Raw genomic sequence first — 14,012 nt, 5'->3', positions numbered from 1 at the left:
CAGTGTTGTCTAATCCATCTGCAAGCATATCAGGTTGAATGCTCACTAAATAGGTTGTCTGGAAACACCCTAAGATATATTAAACCCCCTTTTAATCCTAGAAGCATCAGCAAATCATCCAGAGTTAACTGAGACATCCCCGCAATATGGACACTTTAAGGGGCTAAGGTGTGCCTAGCATTTTGCAGAAAATAAACACACCGGGAAAGAGTAATGTGAGAATGAGATTGCCACAAATAAGTGTTTTATTGTCATCCTTAAATTTTTAGTACTGCTTTACTTAAACGGAGCGGACAGTTTTGCTTTCCTTAAGGAGACTGTTGCTCTGCCTCCGGGTAGCTGGCAAAATAAAATACAGCTATGTCAGATTTGGAAACATTTTTGTGTGTGTGTTCTGAGAGAGAATATTAAAGTGGGAGAAATAATATTGACAAATCTCCTTTAATATATAGATGCTTTCCTAATAGTTTTGCTTTTGTGTTTTTAGCTTGGGCAGTCTCTGAGGTGTCTTTAAACTGCTCTTTGTCAAAACTTTGCAAAACACACCACTCTTCACTTTAATTTAATAGTCCTCATGTGGCCACCTCTAAAACTTTCATTCAGATAAATGTTTATTCTGGAAAAAGAGGAGGAAAAATAGGGCAACCTCAGACCTAATATCTGAAATGCTGGCAGGGAATCAAACAGTTGCAAGCTTTTACTTTGTTCAGGTTCTGCTGTGGTTTAAATAGTGCTTTTGGTTCTGCTTGAATTGATGCTTTTGAATTATGGTGCTGGAGGAGACTCTTGAGAGTCCCATGGACTGCAAGAAGATCAAACCTCTCCATTCTGAAGGAAATCAGCCCTGAGTGCTCACTGGAAGGACAGATCCTGAAGCTGAGGCTACAATACTTTGGCCACCTCATGAGAAGAGAAGACTTCCTGGAAAAGACCCTGATGTTGGGAAGGATGGAGGGCCCAAGGAGAAGGGGACGACAGAGGACGAGATGTTTGAACAGTGTTCTCGAAGCTACCAGCATGAGTTTGACCAAACTGCGGGAGGCATTGGAAGACAGGAGTGCCTGGCGTGCTCTGGTCCATGGGGTCACAAAGAGTCGGACACGACTGAACGACTAAACAACAACAACAGTGAAACAAAGGCTCCTTCACTGCCTTGGTATATGTGAACTAAGTTTGTTATTGACAACTGAGCTGCCAGACATTCCTCCCCTTCTTTCAGGGGCTTGAACTAGATGACACTCAGGACACCTTCCATCTCTACAATTAATGATTCTATGATAAGGGCTGGAGGGAGTTGTAGCTGAAAACATCTGGACAGGACCAGGTTGGGGGAAACTACAGCATCTTAAAAAGCAGAGACATCACCTTGCCAACAAAGGCTTGTATAGTTAAAGCTATGGTTTTCCCACTAGTGATGTATGGAAGTGAGAGCTAGACCATAAAGAAGGCTGATCGCCAAAGAATTGGTGCTTTTGAATTATGGTGCTGGAGGAGACTCTTGAGAGTCCCATGGACTGCAAGAAGATCAAACCTATCCATTCTTAAGGAAATCAGCCCTGAGTGGTCACTGGAAGGACAGATCCCGAAGCTGAGGCTCCAATACTTTGGCCACCTCATGAGAAGAGAAGACTCCCTGGAAAAGACCCTGATATTGGGAAAGATGGAGGGCACAAGGAGAAGAGGACGACAGAGGACGAGATGTTTGAACAGTGTTCTCCTAGCTACCAGCATGAGTTTGACCAATCTGCAGGAAGCAGTGGAGGACAGGAGTGCCTGGCGTGCTCTGGTCCATGGGGTCACGAAGAGTCAGACATGACTAAACGACTAAACAACAAACAACAACTGTCATTAAGATCCTGGTCATGACTAAAAACACATAGCTATTTCCACATGACTTCTTCTTCTTCTTCTTCTTCCTCGACAATCACTTGTAGCTGAGTGAGATTGTCTTCCATGAATATGGCCTTAACAGTGAGTTCATAAGTGATTGTGGAGGCCAATTCTGGATCCACAAGTCCTTCCACAGTGGGGACACAGGTTTCCAGGCGGGAGTTGATCACGGTGAGGCTTTGCCAAGCGTGCCTTCCTCTTAGCACATTTCTTTCTTTCGTCCTGAGTTTGAGCATCTTCAAAGTCCATGACACCTTTGGTAAAGGCTGTTCTCCAACTGGAGCACTCACAGGCCAGTGTTTCCCAGTTATGCTTATACAGTGGTACCTTAGGTTAAGAACTTAATTTGTTCTGGAGGTTCGTTCTTAACCTGAAACTGTTCTTAACCTGAAGCACCACTTTAGCTAATGGGGCCTCCCGCTGCCGTCGCCGTGTGATTTCTGTTCTCATCCTGAAGCAAAGTTCTTAACCCGAGGTACTATTTCTGGGTTAGTGGAGTCTGTAACCTGAAGCGTCTGTAACCTGAAGCGTCTGTAACCCGCGGTACCACTGTACTACATTTTTTTTTTTTTAAGATTTGCCTTGAGAGTGTCTTTAAACCTCTTTTGTTGTCCACCGGTATTTCACTTTCCATTCTTAAACTGGGAATAAAGTAGTTGCTTTGGAAGATGATAATCAGTTGACTGTATGGGATTGGCAGAAATGACCGGCAGAATCCGCGACCAGGGAGAAGAGTCGGCAGAAGAAGACTGGAAGAAATTTAAGGACTATTTACAGAAATATTGCAAAATTAATGAACTTTGAAAGATGCTGGATTGAATTTATGTGGTCTCTAGCTGTTATGATAAAAAGAAATGGGATAAATATTGTTTAAGTTATAAAATTTAAAAAAAGTTGACTGGAAAATAAGGTGTTAGTTAAAAGGAATGTTAAGAGATTAGGATTTGCTGCATAATCATTTTGAACTAGAAAACAAGAAGGGGAGGTATGAGGAAGTCAAAGAAACATGTTATTGAAAAATTGATATCGAAATTGATTTGTTTTTAATATTTTTCTTTTTCTTTTTCTTTTTTGTTTGTATAAAATTGAAAAATTGAATAAATATTTATTTTAAAAAAAGTGGAAGATGATAATCAGGCATCCGAACAATATGACCAGTCCAACGAAGCTGAAGTTGAAGAATCACTACCACACTACTACAAGTAAGTGACTATATTCTATAGGTTTTCTTGCACATTGCTATATTTATAAGAAATCATAATATCCTTGCTGTATTTTGCACAGCAGAATAAAGGTAACTTACCAAACAACGTGCAGAACATCCCTCCAAGGATTGGGTCAGGGAGGGAGGCAAACAAAGCTGTAAATTTGCCAATGGTTCCCAAAATGAGCATGATTCCAGCACCGTACTGTACCACTCTCCTACTGCCTACCTGCAGAGCAAACACACGAGTAACAGCCAGTTAATCATATGTTCGTCCTTCACAATATTGTTATTCATCTCCATGTCTGCTTCCCATATTGCTGCAGGGAGAAGGGGGTTCTGTTGCATCTATTTATTGGTGTTGTACTGTTAGCTAGGCTATTAACGTCTCCAGGACGGGAGAATTTGCATTTCTTTTGTATAGTACCTGATGACTCTAGGCTTTGCCCTTTCAGTCGGGTTTCTAACTGTCATAAGAGATCATTAGTCCCATGTTTTCATGAGCAAAGTGAGATTTTAAGCTACAATCCCGTGCACACTTACCTGGAAGCAAAGGTAAAGGTAAAGGGACCCCTGACCATTAGGTCCAGTCGCGGACGACTCTGGGGTTGCGGCGCTCATCTTGCTTTACTGGGCAAGGGAGCCGGCGTACAGCTTCCGGGTCATGTGGCCAGCATGACTAAGCTGCTTCTGGTGAACCAGAGCAGTGCACGGAAATGCTGTTTACCTTCCCGCTGGAGCGGTACCTATTTATCTACTTGCACTTTGTGCTTGCAAACTGCTAGGTTGGCAGGAGCTGGGACCGAGCAACGGGAGCTCACCCCGTCGCAGGGATTCGAACCGCCAACCTTCTGATCAGCAAGTCCTAGGCTCTGTGGTTTAACCCACAGTGCCACCCGCGTCCCTTACCTGGAAGTAACTCCTCTAGAATTTAGCCACCTAAGCTATGTGCCTATAAATTCTGCATGTGAAGCTGACTTATAACAGGTCGTATGGAGGAAAGTTGACATGGTGCCCTCCAGATCTTGCTGGACTTCAGCTCCCATCATCCCTGACAATCGACCATGTTGGCTGCGGATGATGGCAGCTGGAACCCAACAGCATCTAGAGGCTACCCCTCAGCCAGGCCTCTAGCCCAGCACTCTCTTCTCCGGCAAATAGCAGCACTCCCAGATCTCAGGAAGAAAATGGGAGTCTCACCTCTCCTTTCATCTCCTGCAACTGACACTGGAGATGCCAGGGATTATACAGGTGGGGCATTCTGCATGACAAGCAACACAGATGGGTGAATCTTTCTGTTATGTACTGAGTTGAATAGGATCCAAAATGCAGCAGTCTGATTGGTCCAAAACAATAGGCTTCAGAATGCAGCAGTCTGATTGGTCCACAGGAGCCACCCAATCCAGCTCCAGGTGGAAGCGAATCCGCAACCTGATTGGCCTACAGGAGAATCCCGGAATTAGCCAATCACGTGGGGCCCATTGGGTAAATAATGTATATAAAGCAGACATTCTGGGGGAACTTCCATTCCTCCTCACCACTAAGAGCTGAATAAAGAGCATGAAATCCACTCTCGACTCCAAGTATATTTCACTTTCAATGGACAATCTTGGCACCAGAGCTACACCTGTAGAACCACTGGCGTAAAAAACGGTCTCTGTAGGAGAGCCCGTTCATTCACATATAAAAGTTCTGATGCATGCTTCCTGGTGTTCTGTCCTTACCACAGGAGTAACTCGGCCAGAGATGGAGCTGTAGTTCAGTGGCCTCTGAAAAGCCACAGCTTCTCTGCCCCCTGACTTAACATCTACAGTTTAAAAAGATGTTAAGGACCTCTGCCAAAACCTTAGATGGACCAACAGTCTGACCTAGTCAATGGGAGCTTCCTCGTCTTCCTAACCCTGCACCCACTGGAATAGTCCCAGGATTCCATGGGAGGCCGTCATGTACGTGAAATCAAAGTAACCAGAAGCCCAAACTAGGATGGGACTGGAAGATCAAAACCTGCTGCTGATCTTGCCCAGGTTCCAGAAACTGGGAGCCGCGTTCTGCTTCTGGAGCAGAGGAGAGAAGCAAGCAGCTGCTGCGTTCAGCTCCGGCAGATGTTCCCGACTCTCCTCCCAGCATAGCCCCAGGAACCGTGACTGGCAGAAATCCAGCAAGAAACAGAAGGTGCCATCAAACATCTCAGGGTGGTACCTTGGTGATGCCCAAGACGCCGATGTTGGGACTCGAGGAAGTCGACCCATTGCCAGTGCCCAGCAAACCAGCAATGATACAAGAGATTCCCTCTGTAAAAATGCCCCTGAGAAGGGAGAGAAAGAGAAAGAGAAAATAACTCCGATTATTGCATTAGGTTTTCCGCATGCCTATCTCCAACAGTTTATTTTATTTTATTTTTTATTACTTTTTTGCAGGAGGGCGCTGCAAAAAATAAATAAAAATCAAATGCAGTAATACTTTCCTTTTTTATCATTTATTTTTCTGCCTGCCACCCAACAAATGCCCAGCCCTCAAGGACTTCCGTGGTGAATTACAGTATTAAACGATCACAAAACGATCCAAAACTATGATGAAAAGCATCACCATCAGCAACATAAAATTTAGACCATATACGATATACGATATCTTTATTGTCATTGTCCCATGCAGAACAATGAAATTGAAAAACTACAGAAAACTACATAAAAACTACATAAAACATTCAAAAACCCCTAAAAACTCTGAAACCCCATTTTAAAATACACTATACTATAGAGACCCCTTATGCTGCGTTTAGAACCAGAATTGCATTTGCATCGAAACTGTTTCTCAGGCGGCTAGTCCTGGCCATTATAACCCTATACCTTCTTCCAGAAGGCAGAAGCTGAAAGAGATCATTTCCGGGGTGCGTACTATGCTGCGCTATCTCTGCCGCTTTCTTATGGCACCTGGAAGCGTAGATTTGATCTAAGGTGGGAAGAGTGCACCCAATTATTCTCTCTGCAGTCTTTACAACTCTGGATAGCATTGTTTTTTCCCTGACCGTGCAGCTCCCAAACCACACACACAGACCATAAGTTAATACACTCTCAACAGTACAATGGTAAAATGCCATCAACAGGTCCTTTGAGAGATTGTTTTTCTGGAGGATTCTCAGAAAATATAACCTCTGCTGTGCTCTCTTCACCAGGTCTTTGCTGTTTTCTCCCAAGGTTAGGTCATCTCTCAACTCCATTCCCAGAAATTGAAATACCGAGACCTGTTCCACGCACTTCCCCTCAATAATAAGTGGCTGAATATTCAATTTACATTTCCTAAAGTCCACAATGATCTCACAATGATGCAGTGGCATTGCAAGATTATGTGATCCCGAACCACTTGCCCTGCTCTGCTGCATCCCATATTCCAGACACTCTGACAGAGGTACCCCAGAAAAGCAATCTCACCAACAGGAATAGGAGCAAACACCCTCCTTTCCCCACCAAACTCCCAAGTCTATGACCATTCCTCAGAAAGGATTGCAGCACAGTGGGCTAGCATTTCCAGGCAGAATCCAGAAGGGGTCTTGTTTGAATTCTGTACAGATGTTGTTCGACCAGACAATCCTGAGCTGATTGAATCAATGGTCTCACTTGCACACCCTCCAACATCCTGGGGACGCAAATCAGAACGCGCCATGTTTGGTCCCGAGCTCTTGCACATGCGCAGTAGCACAAGACCCCAAAGCAAGCGGCTTTCGTTCCGGCACTCTGCCAGTTCACTTGTGCCAGATCGCCAGACCAAAAAAATGGGACGTTTTGGGATCTGGGATTGGCTTCTGTAATTCCAGGATGTCCCCACTGTGACGTTAACATATGAGAGTGCTGGAGGTGAAATAGTTAAACAGGTTACCCAATCAAGACCCAGGGGGGTGGAGTCAGAGGGACTATAAAACCAGCTCTGGGAGGAGTTTGGGAGGAGTTTGTTGGGAGTTGGTGAGTTGGTTGGAGTGGGAGTGAATTGGGATAGAGTTTGGGGGTAGGTTGAGTTAGTGTAGCGAAATAAGCTGAGTCAGAAACAGTTAGGAACTAGGAAGACAAGTAAATATCTGAGAGGTGGTTTAGTGAATGAGAGCAGATAGCGGAAGTTATAGGTCTGGATAGGCACCCCATGGGAAGCGGGTGGCACTGTGGGTTAAACCACAGAGCCTAGGACTTGCAGATCAGAAGGTCGGCGGTTCGAATCCCCGCCACGGTGTGAGCTCCCGTTGCTCGGTCCCAGCTCCTGCCAACCTAGCAGTTCGAAAGCACGTCAAAGTGCAAGAAGAAAAATAGGTACCACTCCGGTGGGAAGGTAAATGGCGTTTCCGTGCACTGCTGTGGTTCGCCAGAAGCGGCTTAGTCATGCTGGCCACATGACCGGCTGTATGCCGGCTCCCTCGGCCAATAAAGCGAGATGAGTGCCACAAACCCAGAGTCGGTCATGACTAGACCTAATGGTCAGGGGTCCCTTTACCTTTACCTTTACCTTTAGGCACCCCATGAATGTAATTGACTGATACTGTTTATGAAACCACACACTTGTTAAACTGCAATAAATAAACATAAATTCATGTTCCAATTTAACCCTGACTGGACTCAGTATTGTACCAGGTAGGGCCTGGGTGGTGGCAGCGAGAAATAAAGTGGTGGCACAGGGATCAATAGACGTTGAAACGTCCAAGGACCCTGTGTGATCGCAACACCCGCTTAAATCGGGACTGTTGAGTGGCAGGCACCTTGTGCAAGACAGGTTCCTCATCCCCTCCAATTTGTTTCAACAGTTCCATCATTTGATGTGGGAACAACTTCTGGAAATTTCAATGGAATCAAGTACCGTATTTTTCGCTCTATAAGATGCCCCAGACCACAAGACGCACCTACTTTTTGGAGGAGGAAAACAAGAAAAAAATATATTCAGAATCTCAGAAGCCAGAACAGCAAGAGGGATCACTGCGCAGTGAAAGCAGCAATCCCTCTTGCTGTTCTGGCTTCTGGGATAGCTGCGCAGCCTGCATTCGCTCCATAAGACGCACACACATTTCCCCTTACTTTTTAGGAGGGAAAAAGTGAGTCTTATATAGCAAAAATACGGTATATTTAGTAGGATAGGCCAGCTTCCCACACAGAGACAATGCAGGAAGGACCCCTGCAGTTTAGATTATTTTAATCCATGAAAGGTGGGATCCCAAGAAGACCACAGGCTCCCCATCTCTGACCTAGTGCCCCGGCTACTGAACTACCATTCCCTGAGGCAATGCGTCAAATATCCATGCAATGCAAGGAAGCTGCATCTCCCCTACCTGTTAATGGCATGCACAGGTGGAGGTGGAGCACCTGCAAGCCTAGCACAAGCATAATAATCGCCAATAGACTCAACGATCCCACACAAGGTAGCGCTGAACATGCCCAGCACGGCGGCGGCTGTCACTGTGGGGATGCCCCACTGGCCTAGAGCAAGCAAAGGGGAGTAGCTGTTAGCTGGAGAAGAACATTGCCTTCACTTTAAAACTGAATAATAACAGCAGCCATAATCACAATAAATTTTATTATTTGCCCCAGCCACTCCAGGCGGATTCCAAGAGCATAATAAAACACCAAACATTCAAAACTTCCCCATACAGGGCTGCCGTCAGGTGTCTTCTAAAACTTGCATAGTTCTTTATCTCTTTGACATCTGATGGGAGGGCGTTCCACAGGGCAGGTGCCACTACCGAGAAGGCCCTTGGTATAACCTGAACACTTTATTCCTCATCCATACCACATCAACTCTCTCTCAGATTAACCCACACAATCCTTTATACCAGGCCAGTCCAACACACGGCCCTTGAGGGCATTTTTGACGGCCTTCAACAACATTTGACTCACCCCACCCTTGCAACCTTCCCCCTGCTGTTTACCAAGCTTTGGGAAGGACGTGTGACGGCTTTGACAGGGTCCTAGAATCCTCCTACCTCCTTACCAAAACCTAACTAGGGACATATCCTTTACCCTTTTAAAATGTGGCTATTTCCTTGGGGGCTGTTATTGGGTTGTTGTTTTTATTCTGATTATATTTGTTGTGATCTTTTCTGTGAACCACCCTGAGACCTCCGGGTATAGGGCGGTATATAAACTCAATCAATTATTATTAATAAATAATAACAGCAACAGCAACAATAATGGCTAGCACTTAGTGAGTACGTGTGAAGACATAGACTCATGAAATTTTGGACTCTTCCCCCATAGATGCAGCTATGGACTATCCTGAGGGCTGTGGCTATGGGGGGTGTTCTAACGAGGTCCTGCACATCATACATTTGGCATGCAGGTGGCGCTGTGGTCTAAACCACTGAGCCTCTTGGGCTTGGCAATCAGAAGGTTGGCGGTTCGAATCCCCACAGTGGAGTGAGCTCCAGTTGCTCGGTCCCTGCTCCTGCCAACCTAGCAGTTCGAAAGCACGCCAGTGCGAGTAGATAAATAGGTACTGCTGCAGCGGGAAGGTAAACGGTGTTTCCGTGCACTGCTCTGGTTCACCAGAAGCGGCTTAGTCATGCTGGCCACATGACCCGGAAGCTGTCTGTGGACAAACACTGGCTCCCTCGGCCTATAGAGCGAGATGAATGCACTATTCCAGAGTCGTCCACGACTGGACCTAACAGTCAGGGGTACCTTTACCTTTTAACCATCCAGGGGTCCTTTGCCTTTTACCTTTACATTTGCTAGTAAATCCCTACTCAGCTCTGAAGCTTACTGGGTGATTTTGAGCCCACGGCTCTACCTTGTTGTTGTGAAGATGGAGAGATGGAGAAGCAAGAGTCGGAAGGGAATATCCATTGTTACTTACAAGGGTAAGGGAGACGGAACCACGGTGCAATGGATATTATTTCTCCTCTAGCGTCTGTTCTGGCCTTGAATCCATAGGCATCTACATCACGAGGAAATACATCTGTCACTGTCAGAATGTAACACAGCAGCCAGACCACCAAGATGGCCAGAATGATCTGAAGAGGAAACAGATATGGCAATGGTACCCACTGCTTTCACTGCCCTAACTTGCCACACACCTACAGCCTTAGAGCAAATCCTGTGAACATTTACTCAGACGTAAATCTTGCCAAGTTCAATGAGACTTACTTCTGGGAAACTGGACAGGATTGCAGCCTGAGTAATTCAAAGGGGGGAGGGAAACAAGAGCACAATCTTTCTGCTTTGTTATCAGTCGCTACATATGCCTTTCCCAGTTAGTAGCTGTACTGAATTTACATAATTTTATTTATGTGCGGTGGTTGTTTTAAACTCTCTCTCTCTTCTTTTAACATATGTGATTGTTTAAACCATGGGTAAGCAAACTAAGGCCCGGGGGCCAGATCCGGCCCAATCGCCTTCTCAATCTGGCCAGGGGACGGTCTGGGAATCAGCATGTTTTTACAAGAGTAGGATGTGTGCTTTTATTTTAAATGCATCTCTGGGTTATTTGTGGGGCATAGGAATTCATTCATTACTATTTTTCAAAATATAGTCTGCCCCCCCCCAAGGTCTGAGGGACAGTGGACCGGCCCCCTGCTGAAAAAGTTTGCTGACCTGTGGTTTAAACTATTTTTATACATATGCAACTGTCGTAAATCACTCTGGGGTGCCTCAGGGGAGGCAATCGCTAAATTAAATAAAAGTCTTTGCTCGTTCCATTTTGAAATTATTTCTGGTATCCAAGATGACAAGACTCCAGAGAGGCTGTTGCATTATACAACCCACAGGTTAGGGTCCTTTCAATATGACATGTGTGCTTCAATTTTTACCCTCATCCATAGCACGGAATCCAAACATTGCTTCTCTTGAAATTGCATTTTCCTAGCATCCATCCTGCTACGTTTTGTCACTGGGAATATTAGATTCTTCCCTGAGACAGCTTTTTCAGCACCACTGCGATTGCTGTGAGGAACGGGGTTGTGCAAGTCATTCCGAGCGACACTTTTGTGACCATCAACACAATTAATTCCTCACTCACAGCATTCGCCGCATGTCAACCCTTTCATTTTTTTTTATTGCATGAAAATGGAAACGCTCCGTTTTTTCTTCGCCCTCGAGCCAAAGCAAGCTCTCAATAGAAACAGAGAGAGAAGTTCCCTTCCTTGTTTCACATCTGTGTCTTGCTAAGGGTTTAGCTACATGTTCTATGCATTTGCAAGATAAGCATGCACCTGGGACCCCCATGAGTGGGGAAACAGATGGGGAAAGTCGCAGGAAACGGAAGAATTAAATCCTGTCCCTTTTTTCCAGCTCCAAATGGACAATTTGGCCTTCTGGTATTAGGTGTGAGGTGGAAACTGTTGGTTTCTGTGTGTTGCCACTGTGCAGTGCTTGGAGTCACAGGACTCTGTTTACATTCCAGAAATTCCATACTGTTGGAAGTCTCACGGAAGACAAGAGACGGATGTGATGTTTGCTGGTTTCCTGTTCCTTTGTTTTTCAGTTGCTCTCTGCTCTCACAGAGAGAGGGTGTATTTCTTTTCTGTCTGTGTAGCTTAGTAATAAAACCCTTAGCATGTAGCTCATATTTCTCGTCACTTCTGCTGCTTTGAAACTCTGCAAAATAGGAACGTGCTTGGAGCCTTATTAGTGGCTCAGGTCGTTAATTATCGTTGGAGGGTGATTCCGGAGGAGCTCGGTTGAACGCAGGTTCCGACAGAAACAGCCTCTTGGGACAAACTGAAATCTGTGTCAGGCCAAATCTGGCCTGCAGACAGGAAATACCCCACATCTGTGATCTAGGATATGGTAGGGGTGGTATATAGCAGATTTCCTTGGAGGGATGTTGACAGTGGACAGCTTAAGCCAGTGAGGCACTGAGGAGAACCAAACCGTCCCCTCTTTCCCCACCCTTCTCTCTTTCTGCCACTCTTTCTCTCTCTCCCTCTTTGCTAGGGAAGGGATATTTCATTCTCGCCAGGTGATTTTCATTGATACTCAGCCCAGAATACCTGGAGCGTCTCCACCCCCATCATTCTGCCCGGACACTGAGGTCCAGCTCTGAGGGCCTTCTGGCGGTTCCCTCACTGTGAGAAGTGAAATTACAGGGAACCAGGCAGAGGGTCTTCTCGGTAGTGGTGCCTGCCCTGTGGAACGCCCTCCCACCAGATGTCAAAGAGAACAACAACTACCAGAGTTTTAGAAGACATCTGAAGGCAGCCCTGTTTAGGGATGCTTTTAATGTTTGATGTATTACAGTATTTTAATATTCTGTTGGGAGCCGCCCAGAGTGGCTGGGGAAACCTAGCCAGATGGGTGGGGTAGAAATAATAAATTATTTTTATTATTATACTCTGTTGAGTTCCCTTGAACCAGTCACTTACTCTGAGCTTAAAACTTTCCCACAGGGCGGGAATGAAATGGTGGTAGGGAAGCTATATTTTGAAGAGCAAAAAAAAAAAAAGAGGGCACATTTGTAGACTTCTGCTTTTAGCTATGGATCGCTATGACGACTCTCATTTTACATGCCTATGAAAATGAGGACGTGTCCTGGAAAACAGAGGACATTTGGTATGTTGTTTTTGGAATTAAAAGGCGCAGTCAGCTTAAACCTTCCAGTGATGAACCAGAGTGAAGACTTGCTCACTCCATTCTGCCCACAAAGGCCACGATTAGCGGATTCAAATAAAGAATTTTGGCAGGAAGTCCCACAAGCCAGGAAAGACTTCATCCATGTTCGGGGGGGGGGGGCTAAGCCAGGCCACAACGGCCTCCCACCCAGAATTCAGGTAAGTGAACCTTATATACTACCCTGAGGTTGTTTTTGGAATTACAATATAATAAATAAATAAAACAAGCCCTTGGATAATGGAGTGAAATCATCAAAATCTGACCAGACTGTGACCATTGAACAATGGGGACCTTTCTTACCGGGAACATCTTGAAGATCTGAATTCGGAACACAGTGCACCCTTGTCCCCATTTGTAGCCGGGGAGGAGAAAAGACACATTTCGCAGGTACTGAGCAAACAAAATGATTAAGAAAATCGACCTGTTCAAAAGAGAAAAAGGCATCGTGAAAAGCGGAGATCAAGAGCAATCAGGGCACAGAAACATTAGAACCAATTGATGTAACTTCAAATTGCACGTCTTTTGCTACTGTTGAGGATTCACTCGTCAAGAACGCAATGTTATCTGTGCAGTTTTGACTTCTACATTTTCAAAAACAAAAATCGGCATTGCTGGCAGCGGCAAGTCACATGAACTGGCATCGAATCTGTTCTGGATGGAGAAATTTAACTGCACTGGAGCAGGATTTGGCCTTATAAAGTGATTTGTGCTTAGGAATGACAACTCTGCTGCTGTTCTGTTCCTTCGCGGATTTGATTCGTTCTTTCTCCACAAGTTGAAAAATTAGTGCAGTAGAGTCCCTAATGTCCCTCTGATTTTCATCTGACACTAACACCCACTGGGCCCATCACCTCCTGGCAAATAGAAGGGGAAGAAATAGAGGCAGTGAGAGATTTTACGTTTTTGGGCTCCATGATCACTGCAGATGGTGACAGCAGTCACGAAATTAAAAGATGCCTGCTTCTTGGGAGAAAAGCAATGACAAACCTAGACAGCATCTTAAAAAGCAGAGACATCACCTTGCCAACAAAGGTCCGTATAGTTAAAGCTATGGTTTTCCCAGTAGTGATGTATGGAAGTGAGAGCTGGACCATAAAGAAGGCTGATTGCCGAAGAATTGGTGCTTTTGAATTCTGGTGCTGGAGGAGACTCTTGAGAGTCCCATGGACTGCAAGAAGATCAAACCTATCCATTCTGAAGGAAATCAGCCCTGAGTGCTCACTGGAAGGACAGATCCTGAAGCTGAGGCTCCAATACTTTGGCCACCTCATGAGAAGAGAAGACTCCCTGGAAAAGACCCTGATGTTGGGAAAGATGGAGGGCACAAGGAGAAGGGGACG

At 45.3% G+C, this 14,012-nt stretch overlaps 1 protein-coding gene across 1 annotated transcript in view; it reads right to left on the bottom strand.

Annotated features, from left to right (window-relative positions):
• SLC23A1 (solute carrier family 23 member 1) overlaps positions 1 to 14,012 on the bottom strand; it is a 40,752-nt gene that overhangs the window by 7,844 nt on the left and 18,896 nt on the right. Inside the window, exons 7-11 of the mRNA XM_083606555.1 lie at positions 12,973 to 13,093; positions 9,920 to 10,076; positions 8,397 to 8,544; positions 5,294 to 5,399; positions 3,194 to 3,323 (exon numbers count right to left, since the gene is read on the bottom strand). Of these exons, the coding sequence (XP_083462681.1) occupies positions 3,194 to 3,323; positions 5,294 to 5,399; positions 8,397 to 8,544; positions 9,920 to 10,076; positions 12,973 to 13,093 (662 nt within the window). The remainder of the gene's footprint in view (positions 1 to 3,193; positions 3,324 to 5,293; positions 5,400 to 8,396; positions 8,545 to 9,919; positions 10,077 to 12,972; positions 13,094 to 14,012) is intronic.

The sequence above is a fragment of the Podarcis filfolensis genome, assembly GCF_964270895.1.
Source record: "Podarcis filfolensis genome assembly, chromosome: 3".
NCBI lineage: Eukaryota > Metazoa > Chordata > Lepidosauria > Squamata > Lacertidae > Podarcis > Podarcis filfolensis.
Note: the sequence above shows the minus strand (reverse complement) of the source record. Positions and strands in the feature narration are given on the sequence as shown.